At 45.2% G+C, this 24,488-nt stretch overlaps 1 protein-coding gene across 1 annotated transcript in view; it reads right to left on the bottom strand.

Moving 5' to 3' along the window:
- Positions 1–7,580: 7,580 nt before the first annotated feature.
- The window catches only part of LOC124126232 (serine/threonine-protein kinase SIK1-like), a 50,807-nt gene continuing 33,899 nt past the window's right edge, over positions 7,581–24,488 (bottom strand). The window contains exons 5-9 of the mRNA XM_046489612.2: positions 15,769–15,814; positions 14,883–15,007; positions 14,216–14,339; positions 13,399–13,619; positions 7,581–12,145 (exon numbers count right to left, since the gene is read on the bottom strand). Of these exons, the coding sequence (XP_046345568.2) occupies positions 10,025–12,145; positions 13,399–13,619; positions 14,216–14,339; positions 14,883–15,007; positions 15,769–15,814 (2,637 nt within the window). The 3' untranslated portion in view covers positions 7,581–10,024. The remainder of the gene's footprint in view (positions 12,146–13,398; positions 13,620–14,215; positions 14,340–14,882; positions 15,008–15,768; positions 15,815–24,488) is intronic.

Here is a 24,488-nt window from a genome sequence, read left to right as displayed (position 1 = left end):
TGCCGCAGTTTGACATGAATACCCCTCAGACACAGTATACTGACTCCGAGCCGACCAGTCCTTGTTTTAGCCCCTTGATGCCGAGCGTCAGGCAGGGTAACAAGAAGTACCATCTTTTAACGTCTTTTGGTATGACGCGGCCGGGGATCAAACCCCGGACCTTCCGCTCTCCGGGCGGACGCTTTACCACTAGACCACGGAGGCGGTCAGTGTAATCAGGAATAGCACAAATATGTGATTAATAAATAGAGGTTATCACGCGAGTGTGTTTGGGGATGGTAAATATCCTGCATTAGGAATAAACCATGTATTTAGCGAGCCATGGCGAGCTAAATACATAGTGTTTATTCCTAATACAGGATATTTACCATCCCCAAACACACAAGCGTGATAACCTCTTTATCATATAATGTCATTCTTTAATTCTGTGCTTCAAAATCGCTTTCCCTCTCTCACAAACATTACCTAAACATTGCGAGTTTTCCTGGAATGCGCGCATTAATATTTATTACGTCACAGGGTAAGTGATGTGTCAGTCGGACAGTGACGGTAGCCAATATAGTTCCAAATGAAATCTGTTTCTTATACAGTGGCGAAGCAACATATATGCAAAACAACAATTGTTTTTACTTGCATTTCGCGGCAATTCATCGGTCTGTCCGCTAGAGTAACGGCCCTTTGTCAAACTCTAACCCTAGTCTTATATGAGTCGTCACGGCCACGGTCAGACGTTGACCGTCGGTCTGTCCTGTCATAACGTTAAGAAGAGTAGTCAGATGTACACACAGCGAGAAAACGAAACAAGGTAACAATTCAAACATATTTCGGCCAAATCCAACTATTTTAATTTGTGGAGAAGGTTTCAAGCCGCAGAGGTCTACAAGCACAGATATGGCTACTGATCCCGCTTGGCTAGGCCTAGTGCCCTCGCAAAATTATTTCGAAATTTATATCTCCAAAGTTGCCAAAACTTATAAAATGCCTTAGCTACGTCACAGTTAGACACTGATTCTCAGTATAATGGACTGTTCTTTTCATAATGATAGCAATTATCCCTGTAGTTTATCCAGATTCCCGATGGTTAATTCTGACTCGATCGCCGAATGACGAGGGCGACGCCATGTTTATTTATAAACAGTGAAAGTAGTCCCTACTTGGCCCTTTGATATTTGCATCTCTATCCGCATATGACCCCAACGGATATCGTTTTTATCCGTTGGCTTTATCCTGCCGAGAAACCTACCCATTATATGATAAATTAGAATATTCATTCGTCTCTGAAATGTAGAAATAAAACCTCCTTTCTTGTCTCTTCTGAAACATGAATCTTTTGTTGAAAAAGTAAACAAACCCAAGCGATTTCAATGCAGCTGTTTTATTCCTGTGAGGTATACAACCACATAAACATCTATGCATTCATTCATGCCAACAACTGAATACAACTTCACACCGTTGTGACTGTGCATAACATTCTACTCCTATTGTATGTACACTATACACACGCCTGAAGGGCACTCTGTACACCGTACAAGCTGGATCAACAATACAGCATGTCTGTGGCCTGACTAACAGAGGTTGCTATCATGGATGATGGGTGGTAGTCACTCAGCGTGACCAAACAGTGACACTTTTCCTGAACACGACCCTGTTGTGTTCCTGTCCTTGAACAGGAACTAACGGTATTTCTCTTTCTGAACACAACCTCACAGTTTTCTCTTTCTGAATATGACCAAACAGTGGTCCGCTTTCTGAATATGACCAAACAGTGGTCCGCTTTCTGAATATGACCAAACAGTGGTCCGCTTTCTGACTATGAACTAGCTACTTGAAAAGTCATTCCCTGTGAATCTTGCAGAATGTAATGGTCTCGTCAGAGATTACAAGCATGAACCACATGCCTATCACATAATAAATGTTTGTGTTGTAATCCCAGCAGCGATGTCAGTTTTGCAACAAAGTCACATATGTCAGGACTGTTTCCCTGTGACCTTTACTTAACAAGGGAAATTTATTGCCGAAGTGTAAACTTCTCGTAACTCATACTTTCCTTGAAATATTGTTCTGATATCATTGGACAAACACGTCCACAGTCCTTTACCATCTGATCAAATGTTGGACGTAGTTAGCAAGTCTTTCACGTAGCAGATCCTCACTGATACACTGCCTCACACTGAAGAACCTGAGTTGAAAGGTAGACACGAGAGCTTGCAATGGAATCGTTTACCCAAACCATTGACTGAACACGTCACCCACAAAACATACCCTTACACCAACTCAGTAAGTAGACATGACCACAGACAAAATTCATCCATAATAGCAACTTCGTATCTTTGCTTAATAAATATATAAAGACCACAAATTTGTGAAGATATCACTAGAAACGTAACAACAAAATGATGCTTTTAACATGTGCCAAAGTGACATTGAGTACAGCCTATTTCATACCATCAAGCTGTGACTGCTTCCTAACACACACGAGTGATCTCCCTTTAAATGGCACTAAGGACTCATGGGTCATTTCAAAACTGGAGGCCATTCTGAAAACAGATGGGTGACATCTTGCATGGAAAGTTGGCAAATCTGCCTTTCCGTTATAATTACTTATCGTAAGAGACAGCCAAGTTGTTTTGATTGTATTTTCCTCAAGAGACAGTCATGTTGTTATAACTGTTTTTTAATTCCAAAGAGAGGTGGTTTGTTTACCCATTCATGTTCAAGATGGAGCAAGGTCTAGATGACCATGTTGAATGCATGGCGATGGTTGAAATCCTCAGAGTCAACCATCCGACTATGTATATCATGTACTTATCAAAACCATCTCAACTTGTTCATATTATGACATCAGCCTGTAGTTTCTAGATCTTTATCCACATTAGAATGATTTCGATATTATGCTGCAAGAGTGAGTGAGTGAGTGTGTTGGGTTTAACGCCGCTTTTAACAGTATTCCAGTTATATCGCGGCGTGTCAGCTTGATGTGGAGGAAAGCCCGAAGTGATGCAGATCTTAGACGTTTACCACTTCGGTGAAACCCACGAGCACGGGCATGGTGCTGACAAACCTAGAAACATAATCGGGGCGAACCGGGATTCGAACCCACAATCATAGGTTTCTGGCGTGCCCAAGGGGCGCAGCTCTGCACAGCGAATCGCGGCCCCCTTATGCTGCAAGACCACTGTTAAGAGTTTGACCTCAAGTTAAAGTCAGACTCACTGTGGAACATTCTCCACCTTGTCAGTACGTGTGGCCTGTATCAATACCATCAGGTCAGCATATTGTATCTTAAAACTGGCAGCAATCAAATCAACAGTAATTTCTGAGTGTTTTCTTGATTGTGGCGTCCATCATACATATCACACCAAATATTCAATGTGAAATTACTCTAAAATTATCCAAAACACAACTTCACTGTATAATACTCACAACCAAACGTAAGCATAGGTGGATGTTTTTGAGACAAATCAACAGCAACAATTGCACATTGTATGCAATGGAGATCTACTGGTATTTAACAAAAACAAAACATTTGTGTTTTCTTGATATGGCATGCAAGTCTTGGTCATGACAAGACTAGACAAGTGTAGCAGTTTGAAGGGTGTCCACACAGGCCCTGTGAATTGACACTTTTCTGTTACAAGGTGTTCTGGTATGATTGAACATTGGATCATGGAACGATGCTCATGATGTTAATCACTGGATTGTCTGATCCAGACTCGATTATTTACAGACTGCCATCATATAGCTGAACTATTGCTGAGTGTGGCGTTAAACAACAAACAAATAAACAAACAAACAAACAAACACTAAATATTGGTTAATTTTTCATTATTAACTTTTCTTTGCACGTGCATTTGTCTCTGATGACTGTAGAAATGTTGATGTCCTTGTGGTGAATGAAAATCCAACTATGCTTAAGTTTGGGCGATGTGTATACAATACAACCTCTCTTATATATGATATTAGAATCATCCACCTTCTTAACTTAAATATAGATTGGATGAAAATCTAAAAGGTTTCCCTTATACCTTGGTTGGCTTTTCAAGAAGTTTTGTTGATAATAAACTTCAGACTTCTGGTTTAACTTGGCACTTGTAACAAATACATTGCAACAATACAGTTTGTACCATGATACGCAACACTGTATTAAAACAGTGTACCATGGTACATGTATTGTAACACTGTCACAATATACATTGTACCATGAAACGCAACACTGTATTAAAACAGTGTACCATGGTACATGTTCTGTAACACTGTCACAATATACATTGTACCATGGTACATGTATTGTACACATATTTTGCGATACATGTTCTGTACCACTGTATCATGATGCATATATTGTACCATGGTACATCATACATGTATGGTACACATATTGCAATACATGTTCTGCACCACTGTATCATGATGCATATATTGTACCATGGTACATCATACATGTATGGTACACATATTGTGATACATGTTCTGCACCACTGTATCATGATGCATATATTATACCATGGTACATGCATTGTACACTTATTGTACCATGGTACATGCATTGTACACTTATTGTACCATGGTACATGCATTGTACACATATTGTACCATGTTACAAGCATTGTACACTTATTGTACCATGGTACATGCATTGTACACTTATTGTACCATGGTACATGCATTGTACACTTATTGTACCATGGTACAAGCATTGCAACACTATTGTGATACAAGTATTGTACCACTGTATCATGATACACATATTGTACCATGGTACACACATTGTAAGACTGTATCATGATACACATATTGTACCACGGTGTAAGGTACCGTTGAATACAGTCCCTTGTTCTAAGAAACAGACATGGACAGATTGAGGCACATTTATCACCACGTGAACTAGTGATTATGTTTTGCATACATTTCTGAAAACTTCACACAAATACACAGAACACTATACACTGATCATACAAGCTGACGCAGCTAATTCAAAAAATATAGTTTGATCTAATTGCAGCATGTACATATGAATTGGGCACAATTAGTGTGTTTAATCGTCTCAATTGTTCAGGGGCTATCTCAAATATGAAATGAAGTTTTCGGTTCTAAGACCCAAACCAACAGGTCTGGCTTTCTCACCTGGACGCTAAACAGCCACGTATCCTACGACAAGACAAGCTGTGGAGAGCCGTCCATGTACAAATGAACACACTAGAACTTCCACACCATTGCCATTGTAAGCTTGTAGGTAACCGTAAAACTCCACGTAAAATGACATGACAATTTATGAGACAACCCCCAAAGGTTCTCGGCAATAATATACAATGGCCATCATCATGGCAACCTAAACATAAATATACAATCTACACATACAATTATAAATACTGCTGTATTCATAAATATATCACCTCTGCTTTACTTTGTAAACCCTGTTTGATTGTACAGCTGTCATATATCATGACTTTTGATATGGTAGTGGACATTCTCTGCAAGGTGCTCGTAGGTTTTGATTAACACTAGTTCAGTGAAGGCTCAAATGCGCTTAGTTCTCAGGCTGACCTGCTTTGGTAACCATGGTAACACAACTCGGCAGGAAAGAACACCATTTTTGCTATTTAGACCAAAAATGTAAACATCTACTGTTTAGGAAATCGTTGCCTGAGAAACAATCGTTAGCCTAAAAATCAACACGCTACACAGACCATATGCTTGTTTTAGATTTCATGACAAAAGACACACAAATTACCGACTGTTGCATAACGTAGCATGCTTCCTGTATGAACACCTGTAAACTGTCAGGAAGTGACTACACGTGTATACTGCCTGCTTCTTTTGGCTGTCATAGCATTGGAAAAATCCAATAACAAAAATATAGTGTCAACACATATGATGTACACATTACATTCAATCAGCATTAACAAACAAAACAATGTCAACCTCGTACTGAAGCACAGAACAATCCATCCATCCATTGTAGCAACATCTTCCCGGGGGAAGAGTGTCTAGCCTGTATCAAAGCCTAGTTTCTACCCTTGACACATCAAGGCCACTTTTCTTGGCTCGACCCTGGCGCCACTCATGTAGATCACAAGTTGTGCCCTTGTAATGAAAAGGGGATATCAAATCAGATCGCAGGGTTAGAAACTAACAGTTTTTGTCCACTAGTCCTTATAATGATAACATATAGCAAAACCCTTAAAATGGGCCAATTTCTACTAGTCCTTATGATACCTTTACTATTGGGCAGTTTGGTAAGGACTACAGGACCAGTGCCAATTTCTAACGCTGGATCGCTGTTTTTATCTTGTATAGCGACTACCATATACGACCACCTAGTCTGTCAGATAATGAAAACATTCGCGATTTCATCCCTGACACACAAAAAATAGGCTGATGGGGGTTAAAAGATGAAAAGACCAGTTTGTGACAACAAAGACAGGCAGTGGCAAATCCCTTTCATACGAAGGTGTACCAGTCGTGGATGTTGATTTTGTGAAATGTTCTCTGATTGGACTATCGATATGTGCGATCATCCAATCATATTTAGCACAGGAAAGTGGGCTTGATGTCTTCGTTTTGGGGTTGTTTTTTTGTTTAACGCCGTACTTAGCAATATTCAAGCTATATGATGGCAGTCTGTAAATAATCGAGTCCAGTAAATAATAATAAACAATCCAGTGATTGACATCATGAGTATCGATCCATGCAATTGGGACACGATGACATGCATCAACCAAATCAGCGAGCCTGACCACCCGATCCTGTGGTATAGTCGCCTTTTACGGCAAGCATGGCTTGCTGAAGACCTATTCTACCCCGGTTCTTCACGGGTCCAGGGTTTGATGTGGCAAGGATGGAAACAAGACCTTGATAAAATGGCTAGTGGACTCTCTTGCCTTGGGAAGATGCAGTCCTTAACATTAGTTGAATGGTATGATGTTACATTTCTAGGCTTGTCTTAGGCAGGAACAGATTTGTCAGGTCCTGCGACATTGTGATCAGAGACCAGCTACCTCAGCATCATGAGATTAGGAGGTTAACGAAGATATTTCTGACACAATCTGTGAAAATGCAGTTATTTGATTAGGAAACACCACTAGGTCATAAGTAGTTACAATATTTGACTTGAACACACTCCTGGGAAAACTGATAACTTGACAGGAGTGTTGTGTTGGTCACCACTTCCAACAACCAAGTGTAGACTAAAGTACTCACGGAAATGAAAAAAACCTGTTTTTTCGACCTCAGATCTTAAATAAATGCAGTTAATATACAAAATATGTAAATATTCAAACAACTAAATTAGTACTAATTGGGCCGTGGCACAAATACAGCGTATCAAATGTTTTTATGCCTTTTTACACGTAAAAGTGTGTAAAAATGTGAATAAAATAGACTATTGTGAAACAGGGCATAACCAGGTGTAAGTAGATCAAGGTGACCTATGACACCTTGACGACAGGTGAGAACAGGTGCAAAATGCCTATAGTCTGTTTCTGCTATGTCAATTTGGACTTAGTTATATTTTTGAATGTTGAAAGTGCTGACAAATTACCTCCTGTAAAGTACATTTTGTATTGTTAACTGAGATCAAACTAGCAAATCCAGACTAGTACTTTTCGAGTTGTTTTGTTATTTCGTATTTACAGCTACGTAACACTTTGTGTCGATTTTTAAATTGTGAAAAACAGGTTTTTTTCATTTCCGTGAGTACTTTAGTGACTGAGCACTTGAACTTCTTTATTCACGTTCACAGAGGATTGTCCCGGGTACGCAGGTCTTTCTGGTGGACACAATCAACAAGGGGGCATTATATGTAATAGGAAAATAGAAACTTTTCCCTAACAGGATCAACCGATTCCCGGGATGAAAATATTCCATCTGAGCATGACCAGATATAGAAATTCTCAGGTGAACCCGTCCCCGACCCTACCTTGACCAGATATAGAAATTCTCAGGTGAACCCGTCCCCGACCCTACCTTGACCAGATATAGAAAATCTCAGGTGAACATGTCCCCGACCCTACCTTGACCAGATATAGAAAATCTCAGGTGAACATGTCCCCGACCCTACCTTGACCAGATATAGAAATTCTCAGGTGAACCCGTCCCCGACCCTACCTTGACCAGATACAGAAATTCTCAGGTGAACACATCCCCTACTCTACCTTGACCAGATATAGAAAATATCAGGTGAACATGTCCCGACCCTACCTTGACCAGATATAGAAAATCTCAGGTGAACACATCCCCTACTCTACCTTGACCAGATATAGAAATTCTCAGGTGAACCCGTCCCCAACCCTACCGTGACCAGATATAGAAAATCCAAGGTGAAAATATTCTCAACTTTTCCATGACCAAGCGTATATGACCAGGTACAGTGAAAATCGAATGTGAAAATGAAGAAAGAATATTGATGAGAGAATGAGATAGCCATCCCGAACCTGCAGGATTCAGCCCTTCATGAGGAGTCTCCATCAACCGGCGAACCAGCTCACACAAGGTCAAGGTCAGTCCAAACATGTCCACAGCAACGTTTGATTCAAATTTTCTAACGAACACATAGAATTTTATTTTGGCCAGAGTTTTTTTAGCTTCTAAATTAAATATACACTTCAGATGAATATCGACGACTCGAATAAGTAGGACATCGTGACAAATCAGTGGCCCAGGAGTATCTGTTTACTAAAACATGAAGAGTTATCTCCCCTGGTCCACAGCCAAGCTGAAGTGTTCACATTGTGATTTACAACTTTCATCATGGCAACAATTATCACAAAGATACGACAATAATGTCAATGACAAATAAATGACACAGTAGCTTTACTCCTACTTGTATTTGTACTCCCCCCAGCTGTGGAAGGCAGGAGTGCAAGGCATCCCCGTCTAGTTTCATTGCCCGATCTCAACACCACCTGGTCCTCTTCGTCCATCCCCTCATCTGATGAGAGGCTTGCACAGTGGGCTATGCAATATGTACGTGAAATGCTGTTCTACAACTATAAGGTGATTTGTCTTCAAGTGAATCGTCTTCATTACCAGAAACAGGAATTTATCTTGGACTCAAAAAGTGACCATGGCAGGCAAATTTGGAGAACAAAAATATTTTGTTCAAAATAGGGACTTTTAAAACTTATTTTCCTACATTGAGAGATTAAACATTGCATTTATCATTGCATTAGGCAATAATGTGGAACCAGGTATCAAATCCTCCTGTTGTATCAGTGAAATGCAAGTTACCTCCTCAAGGCCTCGTAAAAGGTTGTATCTATAATGATATGAATCCGAAAATTTGAAATTCAAATTTAGGAATTTTGACTGCTATTTGTTGGAGCCTTGGGGGCCTGAATATGGACCTGTCAGCTTAAATAATCCCTGGTATCCACCTGCAGTCTGTGTGGTCTGTGGAAAGAGTGTCGGTGTTTAACCAACAACCTGGTCTCAGCCTGCTTACTAGAAACACATCCAGAGACAATTCACCTCTTTAAAACAAACAACCTCATTATAACAAAAAAAACACTTAACAACAACAGCCCTTTTCTCAATGTCAAAATGTCTGACTACCACTCAATAATAATTTTGAACTTGGCATGTCAAATTTATATTGAAATTACTCTCCGATTCTAAGAAATTCATTATGAACCTTTATCCCATTGACTTAGTATCTCTCAACAGTGGTAACCATGGTGACGCATCAACAGTACCAGTCTCCCGCATCTGCTCCGATGCTAGGTACCACTAAAGGCAACAGTGATTGTGTCGATGATGATTGTCCTGAATTACCTCAGCATCCCTTGCTGTCTTTCTGCACAGAAGCTTCAAAGTTGTCCCACTATTGAAACATTTTCACAGAAAAATCCAGGTGACGTATATGGCTAGTAGCACACTTTGACGTCCACCATGTTCAACTGCCATGCTGTAGAGGGTGTAGCACAACACATTATGATATGATTTGCAATCTGACTAAACACGCCGTAACATGCTTGCTTTGACGATACATAATAGCACTAAGACACCATTCGTTGAGAGAGGAGGATCAGGTCAAGTCCATGTGTTCTTCAGTCAGTGGTCCGAAGTAGGCTTGGGTTGCATGTTCGATTCCATCGTTAACACGTTCCCCGACAACTGTGCCTGCACCGATTAGAGAAGGACTTGCGTAGACCGGGCTATCATTCACATTCCGATGCATGTGAAAGGAGGACATTTTAGACGATTCGTGAATAGCAGGGACAGGCATTGCCTTGAACAGATGGTCAAAGTCTGCTTTAGAAACAGGAGGATCCGTTGAAATGGAGGTCATGCTGTTGTCATGACTCAGCTGTGACCCCTGTTCTGAGGTCTCCTGGTATCTCATCCAAGGTGACTTGGACTCCTTCGATTTCAGTGCCGTTCCTTGTTCCAGCTGAGCCAAAATGGCCGCGTCTGCTCGCTTGAGGGGAGTCCACGGCAGGTACTGAGCCTCGGGAGAGGAGTATCCTTGTGAAGCGTTTGGCTGGGAAATCATGGGGTTGAGAATTTCCTGTGGCATGGGGGTAGCGACGTCAAGTGTTGTGAGAGGGAGGGGGGAGGAGAAGCCAGTTGAGGTGACGAGGTCTTGATGAGGCTGGGAGATGAGATTCTCGGGGTACTGATAGCTCTGTAACCCCGACTGACCCGGTCCACTTTGCCCAAAGTCGATGACCGGCATGTTCTGTGGGTCGATGTGAAGCTGCTGAAACTGACTGCTTAGCTGACCATGTTTCTGAAACGTCTGTCTTTTCTGCTGCAGTCGATGTTGCATCAGCTGATGCTGAAGAGGCTTATTGGTCATGTGGAACTCCATTCCCCCGTAGCCTCCTCCTGCTCCTGCTCCTGCTCCTGCCCCTGCTCCTGCCCCTCCCTGATGGAGGACGTTGTCCTGGCTGCCTACTCGGTCCATCTGCTGCTCCAGCTGCATGGACTGCTTGAGTGCCAGGAGGCGATGAGGCTGGATGTCGAAGCTCTCCGACGGCAAACTCATCCGCTTCATCAGGGGACGTCTTCTTGGAGGATGCACGGGCTGCTCATCAAGCGACCATTGTCTGAAGGACGGGTGGTGGGGAGCCGACAGCTTGCGGTGGGGCAAGGAATGGGGATGGGGAGGCACCGGGATTTGTTGCTGAAACATGTTCTGGAGCTGCTGATGTTCCTGCCGCAGCTCAACCATACCTTTCGCTCGCATACTTTCTCGCAAACGCTGTCGGAATGCTATTATTCCCTGCGCTACGAGTCCATCAGACGCTCGCCTCCCTTCTCTGAAATTCACAGGTGATCGGGTCTGACTCCGATCTTGAGTAGGCTCATCAGCCCCTTGCGTGTTTATGTTTGTATCACCGGGATTCGACGCCACGCTCGTGGACGACGGACTGTTACACCGAGTGCCCACCTGCAGCAGACTCGGGTTACCATGGCCACCATTACTACAGTTACTTCCACTAGAATACACAGGGATGGATGCATTGTACGCACATGAACTGAAACTACTCTGAACACAGGACGTGAGACTAGAATTGACATCGGCCTCTAAGGAGGAATCAAAACTTGCGAAGGGAGACTGTAACGATCCTGCCGCGTTGAGAGACGTGCTACTGTTATTGCTGAGTAAATTGCTTATATCTCCATACATGCAGCTGGGCACGAGCGCCGGGGCCATCACGTTCCCGTCCACGGATTGTCGATGATGTAAGTCACTCTGTGAGTCTCTATCTAAAATGTCCACCTCAACGCCTTCGTCAATAGACGTCGTGATCACATGACCCGCCACGGATTGCATTGTTTTCAAGAAGGGCGGAGGAAGGATATCGTGTAAACAGTGAGGGATGCCAGTAGGCGGAACAAGGTCAAAGTCTAAGGTCGGATGTTTCACAACAGCCAATAACTGAGGGGGTTGAACCGGCGGACTGGCACAGTCGGTGGTCCTACTGAACACTCCTTGCTTCACACTACCCAGTGACGGACGATGCATGCTCCCTGGGGGGGGCTTACTCCTCATCATGGCTTGTTCTGCTATCGTGCTTGGGCGTCGGCGGCGGGCATCGACTCGGTTCTCGGTTGGGTAACTGCTGCGATGATGTCTCAGTCGATCAAGTAGAAGATAGTAGATTGCCGTGTAGTGATCGTAAGAATCATTGCGCAGAGCCTGGGGAGGAGAAAGAAAATACTGTATCTGCCACAGATGCTGTGGATAAAAACATTCACTGGCTGTTGTACGATGGTAGAGTCATATTCTACTTCTGTAAAACAGATGATACCTGCAGAGTTATCTCCCTTACACTGGACACATGGATTCCATACGTAGGACCTATCACCGAATCACTCTTCTACAAAATCACACAAACCCCACTAACCAACCAAATCACTCTTCTACAAAGTCACACAATCCTCCACTAACCCACCAAATCACTCTTCTACAAAATCACCCAACCCCCACTAACCCACCAAATCACTCCTCTATAAAATCACACAACCCCCACTAACCTACCAAATCACTCTTCTACAAAATCACACAACCCCCACTAACCCACCAAATCACTCTTCTACAAAATCACACAACCCCCACTAACCCACCAAATCACTCTTCTACAAAATCACACAAACCCCACTAACCCACCGAATCAATCTTCTACAAAATCACACAACCCCCACTAACCCACCAAATCACTCTTCTACAAAATCACACAACCCTCCACTAACCAACAAAATCACTCTTCTACAAAATCACACAACCTTCCACTAAACCACCAAATCACTCTTCTACAAAATCACACAACCCTCCACTAAACCACCAAATCACTCTTCTACAAAATCACACAACCCCCACTTACCCACTAAATCACTCTTCTATAAAATCACACAACCCCCACTAACCCACCACTAGTCCTTTTGTCCTTGCCAAACTGCCCAATAGATAAGGCATGCTAAGGACTACAAGAAATTTGCCCTTTTTAAGGGTTTTGCTACATGTTATCATCCTAAGGACTAGTGGGCTGAAACTGGTATTTTGTATCGCTGCCTCTCCCCATCACATTGTCCCCTCCTCCCTACCTCCATCACCCTGCCCCCATCACCCTACCTCCATCACCCTGCCCCCATCACCCTACCTCCATCACCCTACCTCCATCACCCTGCCCCCATCACCCTACCTCCATCACCCTGCCCCCATCACCCTGCCCCCATCACCCTGCCCCCATCACCCTACCTCCATCACCCTGCCCCCTTCACCCTGCCCCCTTCACCCTGCCCCCATCACCCTGCCCCCTCCATCACCCTGCCCCCTCCAACACCCTGCCCCCTCCATCACCCTGCCCCCATCACCCTGCCCCCTCCATCACCCTGCCTCCATCACCCTGCCCCCATCACCCTGCCCCCATCACCCTGCCCCCTCCTCCCTACCTCCATCGTCTTCTTCTGGTCGATGCCGAGACTTTGCATGATTCGGAGGATCTGCTCATTGAACTCCCCGACCTTGGCGTTGTAGCCGATGATGGGACTTGGAGGCGGTTGCTTGGGCTGACCGCCGTCCAGTTGCATCCATCTGTGGTTCTTGATATGTTCCATTGTGAAGCGTTTGCTCGGGTCAAGCACCAACATCCGTCGGATTAAATGCTCACATTCTGAAAGAATGCAACAGGACATTTTAACACCTAGTGTTAACAACCATCGCATGGTGAATGAGGGATATCAACCACTGTATCATTCAGTATCAGGTCAATCTGAGATACAACCCAAGGATCAGCAAATCATGCTACAACAAAGGGAAGTAACTCTGCACAGGTAATTGTGGCACCCTACTGTAGTACCTATTGACAGAACACAAACATATTAAATACTCATCTTTGACAGATTACTTTTGAGTGAGTGAGTGAGTTGGGTTTAACACCGCTTTTAACAGTATTCCCGTTATATCATGGCGTGTCAGCTTAATGTGGGAGGAAAGCCCGAAGTGATGCCGGTCTCAGACGTTTACCACTTCGGTGAAACCCACGAGCACGGGTATGGTGCTGGCAAACCTAGAAACACAATCGGGGCGAAATGGGATTCGAACCCATAATCATAGATTTCTGGCGTGCCCAAAGGACGCGACTCTGCACAGACGACTGGGCCACCCAGATTACCAATGGAATATTGACAGATAGTATACAAATTAAATACATGGATATTGACAAGATAGTACGTAAAAATTGAAGGAACACTTTGATAAAATGCCAACCTGTTGACATGAAGAAAGGGATTCGGAACCGACCAGACAACACACGATCACGCAATGTTTGCAGGTTTGGCCCATCAAAAGGTAGAGCTCCACAGACCAGTACATATAGCACAACTCCCAGACTCTGAAACACAGAAACAGATGATTATATAACTAGAGGCACAACAGGTGGTCGGAACATTAAAATGAAACATTCTTTAAAGAATAATACCCAAGTTAGATATATCAGTTTAGTGTAATTTAATTCATTAATATAATATTTCAGTCTATTTCAAAGCTAATTATTTAAAAAGGCATGCATGTTGTCAATTCTTCAATGTCCCACACGGACATAGGGTTTTAGAAATTGACACTTGATCAGGCTGATACATGCCTCTCGTTGTAAAATCCCCCAACACAGTGAGTGAGTGAGTGAGTGATTATGGTTTTACGCCTCTTTTAGCAATATTCCAGCAACGACAGGGGACACCAGAAATGGGGTTCACACATTGTACCCATGTCGGGAATCGAACCCGTGACCCATGATGAGCGAACGCTTTGACCACTAAACTACCCGACCCCCCCCCCCCCCCTCCCACCCGACACAGGATATATATCATGTACAGCAAGGCTAACAGGACTTGTTTTGCTCGGTTACGTCCAGGAAGCAGGGTGGGGGTACACCTACCCAGATGTCTATTTGAGGTCCGAGGTACTTCTTGCCCTCGAACACCTCCGGGGCGGCATAAGGGGGACTCCCACACCAGGTCGCCAGCTGCTCGCCCGCCTTGAAAAAGTTGCCAAAACCAAAGTCTGAAAGGAATAAGGGGGACGGTGTTGAGAGATAATCCTGTAAATTATTGCTAGCTGGTACTGACTGAATCAAGCACCTGTTGTCAGTGATTCTGTAAACCTACCTACCTCTTCTCCACATCAACAAAATGAGTGAGTGAGTGAGTATGGTTTAACGCCGCTTTTAGCAATATTCCAGCAATATCACGGCGGGGGACACCAGAAATAGGCTTCACACATTGTACCCATGTCGGGAATCGAACCCGGGTCTTCGGCGTTACAATTAAACGCTCTAACCACTAGGCTACCCGACTGCCCCTCAACAAAATGAAAATGGCTATGATGCTCATTAAATTTGACAGGTCACAGTCTGTAAAAATATCAACAAGGGCAAAAGTGAGCTTGGCTTACTAATACCCCCGACCCGCCTAGTGTGCGATGCTTGATGGAAGTCACTCTGTTTCATTAGAAGATGGATAGGGTTAGGGTTTGAAAAATTCATTAAAAAAATGGAAAATTAATAAAAATATTTTTTTTCTTTTGACTGCACCCCTGACACAGATTATATGTACTAAGTTTGAGATGAATTCACTGAATAGTTTAAGAGAAATCGTGCGGACAAAGTTTTCGGACGGACGGAAGGACGGAACCTTGATATACCCCCGACCTTTTCTGTTTTCTTTTCTTTCATATAATGATAGTTCACAAAGGCGTCTCTACACTCATGAATGGGGCTATCTGTTTTCTACGTTAGGATAAACTTTTGTCCTTTGTTAGCTCACCTGCAATCTTGATGTTCATGTTGCCATCTAAAAGTAGGTTTTCTGCCTGCAACAAAAAGTAAATTGTGTTAGGGCGTGACGAGCCAATATTTTAACCAATCAGCTACCCGATCGCCCCATTCGATCTTTAACATTCACTTTCAGGATAGAAGCTTCAAAGTTCATTTTCTACAACCTATGATAAGCATGGAAAGGACACTCTCGAATCTGCAACTAATATCATCAATATATCATCACCTTCATCTTTAGAGGTAGTTCTAATATCACTGACATGACAGCACTATCATTCTCCTATACCCCTTGACCTTCATCACATGACATTTCAATTATCCTGTATCATCTTCATACACCACAGCCAACCTCACCACAACCTCGACACAACCTCACCATAGCCAACCTCACCACAGCCAACCTCACCACAACCTCGACACAACCTCACCATAGCCAACCTCACCACAGACAACATCACAGCCAACCTCACAACCTCACCATAGCCAACCTCACCACGACCAACATCACCACAACCAACCTCACCACGACCAACATCACCACAACGAACCTCTCCACAGCCAATCTCACCACAACCAATCTCACCACTACTAACCTCACCACTACTAACCTCACCACAGCCAACTTCATCACAACCAACTTCACTACGGCCAACCTCACCACATCCAACCTCACCACAACCAACCTCACCACAACCAACCTCACCACAGCCAAGCTCACCACAGACCTCACCACATCCAACCTCACCACATCCAACCTCACCACAACCAACTTCACTACAACCAATCTCACCACAGCCAAACACACCACAGCCAACCTCACCACAGCCAACCTCACCACAGACCTCACAACAACCTCACCACAACCAACCTCACCACAGCCAACCTCACCACAGACCTCACAACAACCTCACCACAACCAACCTCACCACAGCCAACCTCACTACAGACCTCACAACAGCCAACCACACCACAGCCAACCTCACCACAACCAACCTCACCACAGCCAACCTCACCACAGACCTCACAACAACCTCACCACAACCAACCTCACCACAGCCAACCTCACCACAGACCTCACAACAACCTCACCACAGCCAACCACACCACAGCCAACCTCACCACAACCAACCTCGCCACAGCCAACCTCACCACAGACCTCACCACAGCCAACCACACCACAGCCAACCTCACCACAACCAACCTCACCACAACCAACCTCACCACAGCCAACCTCACCACAGCCAACCTAACCACAGCCAACCTAATCACAGACCTCACGACAGCCAACTTCACCACAGCCAACTTCACCACAGCCGACCACACCACAGCCAACCTCACCACAGCCAACCTCACTACAGCCAACCTGGCCAGCAACACTTGCTTTCCACTATCTATGACCTGTTATTACCAAGACAACGATCATGTTTAGATACAGCTCAGCTCTATTCCAGTATTTCAAGCCTTGCTATGTATGCATTTAACTTGCAATAAGGGCAAGGAGATATTTCGTTTATTGAAGTGTGACATAACAAAGATTTAGGGGGTGCACTGTGGTATTTAAGTGAGCCAACAAGAAGAATACTTTTGATGCATCTTCAAACTCGGTGTCTGTCCTTTCACCATAATCCACATAATAAACAGTCACAACATATACAATGTCTTCCTTTCTTTTCATTAAGATGCATAACATTCTTAATTTTTCCCAAAATTATATTTTGAATAATACTGTACATGAAGCATGTTCACGTCAATTTCCGTGTCAATTACAACAAAACTGATTTCAGGTCAATGACCCTGTTAATTACAAATAACACTGATTTCATGTCAATGACCCTGTTAATTACAAAGAAACTGATTTCATGTCAATGACCCTTTTAATTACAACAACACTGATTTCAAGTCAGTGACCCTGTGAATAACAGAGCAGTCAGTGTCACTCACACAGCCCACTGTGATGAGAGGGGCACAGACTACGGACTCTGGTATTGATCCCAAAGTTGCCTCAAGGACCTGACCAACCAACGACCTCGGAGTTGATACATTAAGGTCACGTTTTACGTCATTCCCCGTAACCACGACGATTTGCTAGTGTATGGAATTAAGCCAAATGGTCTACACAACAAGAGAAATCCAAAAATCAACTATCAGTGATTCTGAAGGAAGGGGACATTACCGTGTCGGAGACAGGGAACACTGAAGAGCCACATAAAGGGAGATAATAAGGGTCCAAGGAGCCTCTAATCAAAACGTGAAATATTTGTTCACATTAGCATATTCTATGACACCTTATCAGTGGTTGTACAGAGAGCCTTTGAGCTGACACAGGGCATGGATACAGGGCATGGATACAGGGCACAGATACAGGGCACAGATACAGGGCACACACACAGGGCATGGATACAGGGCACACACACAGGGCATGGAAACAGGGCACACACACAGGGCGAGGACACAGGGCGAGGACACAGGGCATGGATACAGGGCACACACACAGGGCGAGGGCACAGGGCATGGATACAGGGCACACACACAGGGCACACACACAGGGCGAGGACACAGGGCATGGATACAGGGCACAGATACAGGGCACACACACAGGGCATGGATACAGGGCACAGATACAGGGCATGGATACAGGGCACAGACACAGGGCATGGATACAGGGCACAGATACAGGGTACACAGGGCGAGGACACAGGGCATGGATACAGGGCACACACACAGGGCGAGGACACAGGGCATGGATACAGGGCACACACACAGGGCATGGATACAGGGCACAGACACAGGGCACACAAGGCATGGACACAGGGCACACAGGGCATGGATACAGGGCACACAGGGCATGGATACAGGGCACAGACACAGGGCACACAAGGCATGGATACAGGGCACACAGGGCATGGATACAGGGCACAGACACAGGGCACACAAGGCATGGACACGGGCACACAGGGCATGGATACAGGGCACACACACAGGGCATGGATACAAGGCACACACACAGGGCATGGATACAGGGCACATACACAGGGCACACAGGGCACACACACAGGGCACACAGGGCATGGATACAGGGCACGGGCACAGACACAGGACAGACAAAGAGCATAGATACAGGGACACAGGGCAGGGACACAGGGCACACACACAGGGCACGGGCACAGACACAGGACAGACAAAGAACATAGATACAGGGACACAGGGCAGGGACATAGGGCACACACACAGGGCACGGGCACAGACACAGGACAGACAAAGAGCATAGATACAGGGACACAGGGCAGGGACACAGGGCACACACACAGGGCACGGGCACAGACACAGGACAGACAAAGAGCATAGATACAGGGACACAGGGCAGGGACACAGGGCACACACACAGGGCACGGGCACAGACACAGGACAGACAAAGAACATAGATACAGGGACACAGGGCAGGGACATAGGGCACACACACAGGGCACGGGCACAGACACAGGACAGACAAAGAGCATAGATACAGGGACACAGGGCATGGACACAGGGCACACACACAGGGCACGGGCACAGACAAAGAGCATAGATACAGGGACACAGGGCAGGGACACAGGGCACACACACAGGGCACAGGCACAGACACAGGACAGACAAAGAGCATAGATACAGGGACACAGGGCATGGACACAGGGCACACACACAGGGCACGGGCACAGACACAGGACAGACAAAGAGCATAGATACAGGGACACAGGGCATGGACACAGGGTGAGGACACAGGACAGACACAGGACAGACAAAGAGCATAGATACAGGGACACAGGGCATGGACACAGGGTGAGGACACAGGACAGACACAGGGCAGACACAGGGCACACAGCCACAGCCAGACTATAATCCATATCATTCAGTGTTGTTTGTAACAGGTGACATTGCCCGTCTTGAAGCATAATCTCTCACTCACAAGCTGAAATACAAGGCTTCATTCAAATAACCATTCAGAATAACATTCAATTTCATATTCAAAAACTACCTTGAATGAGGTGTGTCCATCACAATCATGAACAAAAACTGTGCATGGAACAGTCATTTCAAACTAAGCATTTCATAAGGGGTTGACAATTTGATTTGGATGCTACAAAAAGACATATATCTCTTCATGAAAATGATGGGAGATCCTCAGGTTCCCCCTCCTCCGACAGATGGACGGACGGACGGACGGACAGAAACAAACACACACACTAATTACAGAGATCAATTTCTCAATCAAAATGAGCCTGACAGGGTAATGGGCGAACACCTAACAGTAATCTCTTGCTCAGTTGAAAAGAAGAACTCTGTCTTAAATCCCAGATCCCCACTGTGGTCGGTCCCTAAGCAAGGGCAACATCTTTCAATATTTAAGATCACAAACATTCATAATTTGCAAATACACTTATCAAATCAATGAAACAAACACCACCAACGCCGCTGTTCTGCCCTCCGCCAGCAGGTGCTGGGTTTTCTTATATGTACATTCCCAAGCTTCTGAAGTCCCACTTACAGCTACGACGTCGGAGCGGTTTTATTTGACAAAGTGTCAAGTCCACACAGAGATTTTTGTATCAAGATTCAAGCAGACAGAATCAAACAATCCAACAGTTGAAGGATTGTTTAGTGAGCGGAGTGTCAACACGGCCCAGCAAGGCAGGACTGCCTCACATGCATGGCCATTGCCTTGTCAACATTCACGCAATGTTGCACCTTCCCATCGAGTTGTCTCACTTCAATTGTTTCTGTCCTGTAATGAGCTTGTGAGGTGGTGAGGTGAAATGGAGTTTAACGTCGCGTCCAAGATTATTGCACTTATATATATAGCGACGTGCATGTACGTGTGTGTGTTTGTGTGGCTGCTTGTACTAGTCCGGACTGATGCCGATTTATAGTGCTAGCTCACTGAGATACCATGCCGCAGTTTAACATGAATACCCCACTCAGACACAGTATACTGACTCCAAGCCGACCAGTCCTTGTTTTAGCCCCTTAATGCCAAGCGCCAGACAGGGTAACAACTAGTACCATCTTTTAACGTCTTTTGGTATGACGCGGTCTGGGATCGAACCCCGGACCTTCCGCTCTCCAGGCGGACGCTCTACCACTAGACCACGGAGGCAGTCTGAGCTTGTGAGGAATGATAATCACGTGAATGTCAGGCCATGACTATAAACAATACAGCTCAGGTAGGAAGAATCCAATACAATCAAACAGAACCACGACAGTGGCAGGTGTAAGAATAGAAGTAGTAGTAGCTGTGCTTGTACAAGTAGTAGCAGTGGTTGTAGTTGTAGTAGCAGTAGTTGTAGTAGTAGTAGTAGTAGTAGCAGCAGTAGTAATGGTAGTTGTAGTAGAAGTAGTAGTAGTAGTGGTGGAAGTGGTGGTAGTAGAAATAGTAGTAGTAATAGTAGTAGTAGTAGTGGTGGCAGTATTGGTAGTAGCAGTGGTAGTGGTGGCAGTATTTGTAGTAGTAGCAGTGGTAGTAGTAGTAGTAGTAGTAGTAGTTGTGGCAGTATTTGTAGTAGTAGTAGTAGTAGTAGTGGTGGCAGTATTTGTAGTAGTAGTAGTAGTAGTAGTAGCAGTGGTTGTAGTAGTAGTAGTAGTAGTAGTAGAGCAGTAGTAATGGTAGTTGTAGAAGAAGTAGTGGTGGTAGTAGAAATAGTAGTAGTAGTAGTAGTGGTGGCAGTATTGGTAGTAGCAGTGGTAGTGGTGGCAGTATTTGTAGTAGTAGCAGTGGTAGTAGTAGTTGTAGTAGTAGTAGTTGTGGCAGTATTTGTAGTAGTAGTAGTAGTGGTGGCAGTATTTGTAGTAGTAGTAGTAGTAGTAGTAGCAGTGGTTGTAGTAGTAGTAGTAGTAGCAGCAGCAGCAGTAGTAATGGTAGTTGTAGTAGAAGTAGTAGTAGTAGTGGTGGAAGTGGTGGTAGTAGAAATAGTAGTAGTAATAGTAGTAGTAGTAGTGGTGGCAGTATTGGTAGTAGCGGTGGTAGTGGTGGCACTATTTGTAGTAGTACCAGTGGTTGTAGTTGTAGTAGCAGTAGTTGTAGTAGTAGTAGTAGTAGTAGCAGCAGTAGTAATGGTAGTTGTAGTAGAAGTAGTAGTAGTAGTGGTGGAAGTGGTGGTAGTAGAAATAGTAGCAGTAATAGTAGTAGTAGTAGTGGTGGCAGTATTGGTAGTAGCGGTGGTAGTGGTGGCACTATTTGTAGTAGTAGCAGTGGTAGTAGTAGTTGTAGTAGTAGTAGTTGTGGCAGTATTTGTAGTAGTAGTAGTAGTAGTATTAGTGGTGGCAGTATTTGTAGTAGTAGTAGTAGCAGTATGTGTAGTAGTAGTAGTAGTAGTAGTGGTGGTAGAAGTAGTAGTGGTAGCAGTGGTAGTAGTAGTAGTGGTGGTACTAATTGTTGTTGTAGTAGTAGTAGTAGTAGTAGTAGTAGTGGTAGGAGTAGTAGTGGTAGGAGTAGTAGTGGTGGTAGTTGTGACAGTATTTGCAGTGCTTTGTTCAGCTGATGGCTGATGCTTTGTTCAGCTGATGGCCGGTGCCTTGTTCAGCTGATGGCCGGTGCCTTGTTCAGCTGATGGCTGATGCTTTGTTTAGCTGATGGCCGGTGCCTTGTTCAGCTGATGGCTGATGCTTTGTTCAGCTGATGGCAGGTGCCTTGTTCAGCTGATGGCTGATGCTTTGTTCAGCTGATGGCCGGTGCCTTGTTCAGCTGATGGCTGATGCTTTGTTTAGCTGATGGCCGGTGCCTTGTTCAGCTGATGGCCGGTGCCTTGTTCAGCTGATGGCAGGTGCCTTGTTCAGCTGATGGCTGATGCTTTGTTTAGCTGATGGCCGGTGCCTTGTTCAGCTGATGGCTGATGCTTTGTTCAGCTGATGGCAGGTGCCTTGTTCAGCTGATGGCCGGTGCCTTGTTCAGCTGATGGCAGGTGCCTTGTTCAGCTGATGGCTGATGCTTTGTTTAGCTGATGGCCGGTGCCTTGTTCAGCTGATGGCTGATGCTTTGTTCAGCTGATGGCAGGTGCCTTGTTCAGCTGATGGCTGATGCTTTGTTTAGCTGATGGCCGGTGCCTTGTTCAGCTGATGGCTGATGCTTTGTTTAGCTGATGGCAGGTGCCTTGTTCAGCTGATGGCAGGTGCCTTGTTCAGCTGATGGCAGGTGCCTTGTTCAGCTGATGGCTGATGCCTTGTTCAGCTGATGGTTGGTGCCTTGTTCAGCTGATGGCCGGTGCCTTGTTCAGCTGATGGCCGGTGCCTTGTTCAGCTGATGGCCTGGCCTTGTTCAGCTGATGGCTGATGCTTTGTTCAGCTGATGGCCGGTGCCTTGTTCAGCTGATGGCCGGTGCCTTGTTCAGCTGATGGCTGATGCTTTGTTCAGCTGATGGCCGGTGCCTTGTTCAGCTGATGGCAGGTGCCTTGTTCAGCTGATGGCTGATGCCTTGTTCAGCTGATGGCCGGTGCCTTGTTCAGCTGATGGCCGGTGCCTTGTTAAGCTAATGGCTGATGCTTTGTTCAGCTGATGGCTGATGCTTTGTTTAGCTGATGGCTGATGCTTTGTTTAGCTGATGGCCGGTGCCTTGTTCAGCTGATGGCTGATGCTTTGTTTAGCTGATGGCTGATGCTTTGTTCAGCTGATGGCCGGTGCCTTGTTCAGCTGATGGCCGGTGCCTTGTTCAGCTGATGGCTGATGCTTTGTTTAGCTGATGGCAGGTGCCTTGTTCAGCTGATGGCTGATGCTTTGTTTAGCTAATGGCCGGTGCCTTGTTCAGCTGATGGCCGGTGCTTTGTTCAGCTGATGGCCGGTGCCTTGTTCAGCTGATGGCAGGTGCCTTGTTCAGCTGATGGCTGATGCTTTGTTCAGCTGATGGCTGATGCTTTGTTCAGCTGTTGGCCGGTGCCTTGTTCAGCTGATGGCTGATGCTTTGTTTAGCTGATGGCCGGTGCCTTGTTCAGCTGATGGCTGATGCTTTGTTTAGCTGATGGCAGGTGCCTTGTTCAGCTGATGGCCGGTGCCTTGTTCAGCTGATGGCTGATGCTTTGTTCAGCTGATGGCAGGTGCCTTGTTCAGCTGATGGCCGGTGCCTTGTTCAGCTGATGGCTGATGCTTTGTTTAGCTGATGGCTGATGCTTTGTTTAGCTGATGGCAGGTGCCTTGTTCAGCTGATGGCCGGTGCCTTGTTCAGCTGATGGCTGATGCTTTGTTTAGCTGATGGCCGGTGCCTTGTTCAGCTGATGACTGGTGCCTTGTTCAGCTGATGACTGGTGCCTTGTTCAGCTGATGGCTGGTGCCTTGTTCAGCTGATGACTGGTGCCTTGTTCAGCTGATGACCGGTGCCTTGTTCAGCTGATGACGGGTGCCTTGTTCAGCTGATGGTTGGTGCCTTGTTCAGCTGATGGCCGGTGCCTTGTTCAGCTGATGGCCGGTGCCTTGTTCAGCTGATGGTTGGTGCCTTGTTCAGCTTATGGCTGATGCTTTGTTCAGCTGAAGGCCGGTACAACCAAACAATGTGTGTGTGATATTGAATTGTGTCACCCATCCTCAACATTTAGCCACTTGAGTGCATGGAACTGACACGGTGTAAACAAACTGATGACACACAAGCTCAGCAAGAAAAGCTGGATGACCATTTTAATGTTTGTAAAATACAATGAACATGGCTTCCACATGAATGAGAGAGCGAATACTGTCTGTGGATCATGGGAACT

The sequence above is a fragment of the Haliotis rufescens genome, unplaced genomic scaffold (assembly GCF_023055435.1).
Source record: "Haliotis rufescens isolate VD_foot unplaced genomic scaffold, xgHalRufe1.0.p SCAF_24, whole genome shotgun sequence".
NCBI lineage: Eukaryota > Metazoa > Mollusca > Gastropoda > Lepetellida > Haliotidae > Haliotis > Haliotis rufescens.
This window is presented reverse-complemented; position numbering and strand designations above follow the sequence as displayed.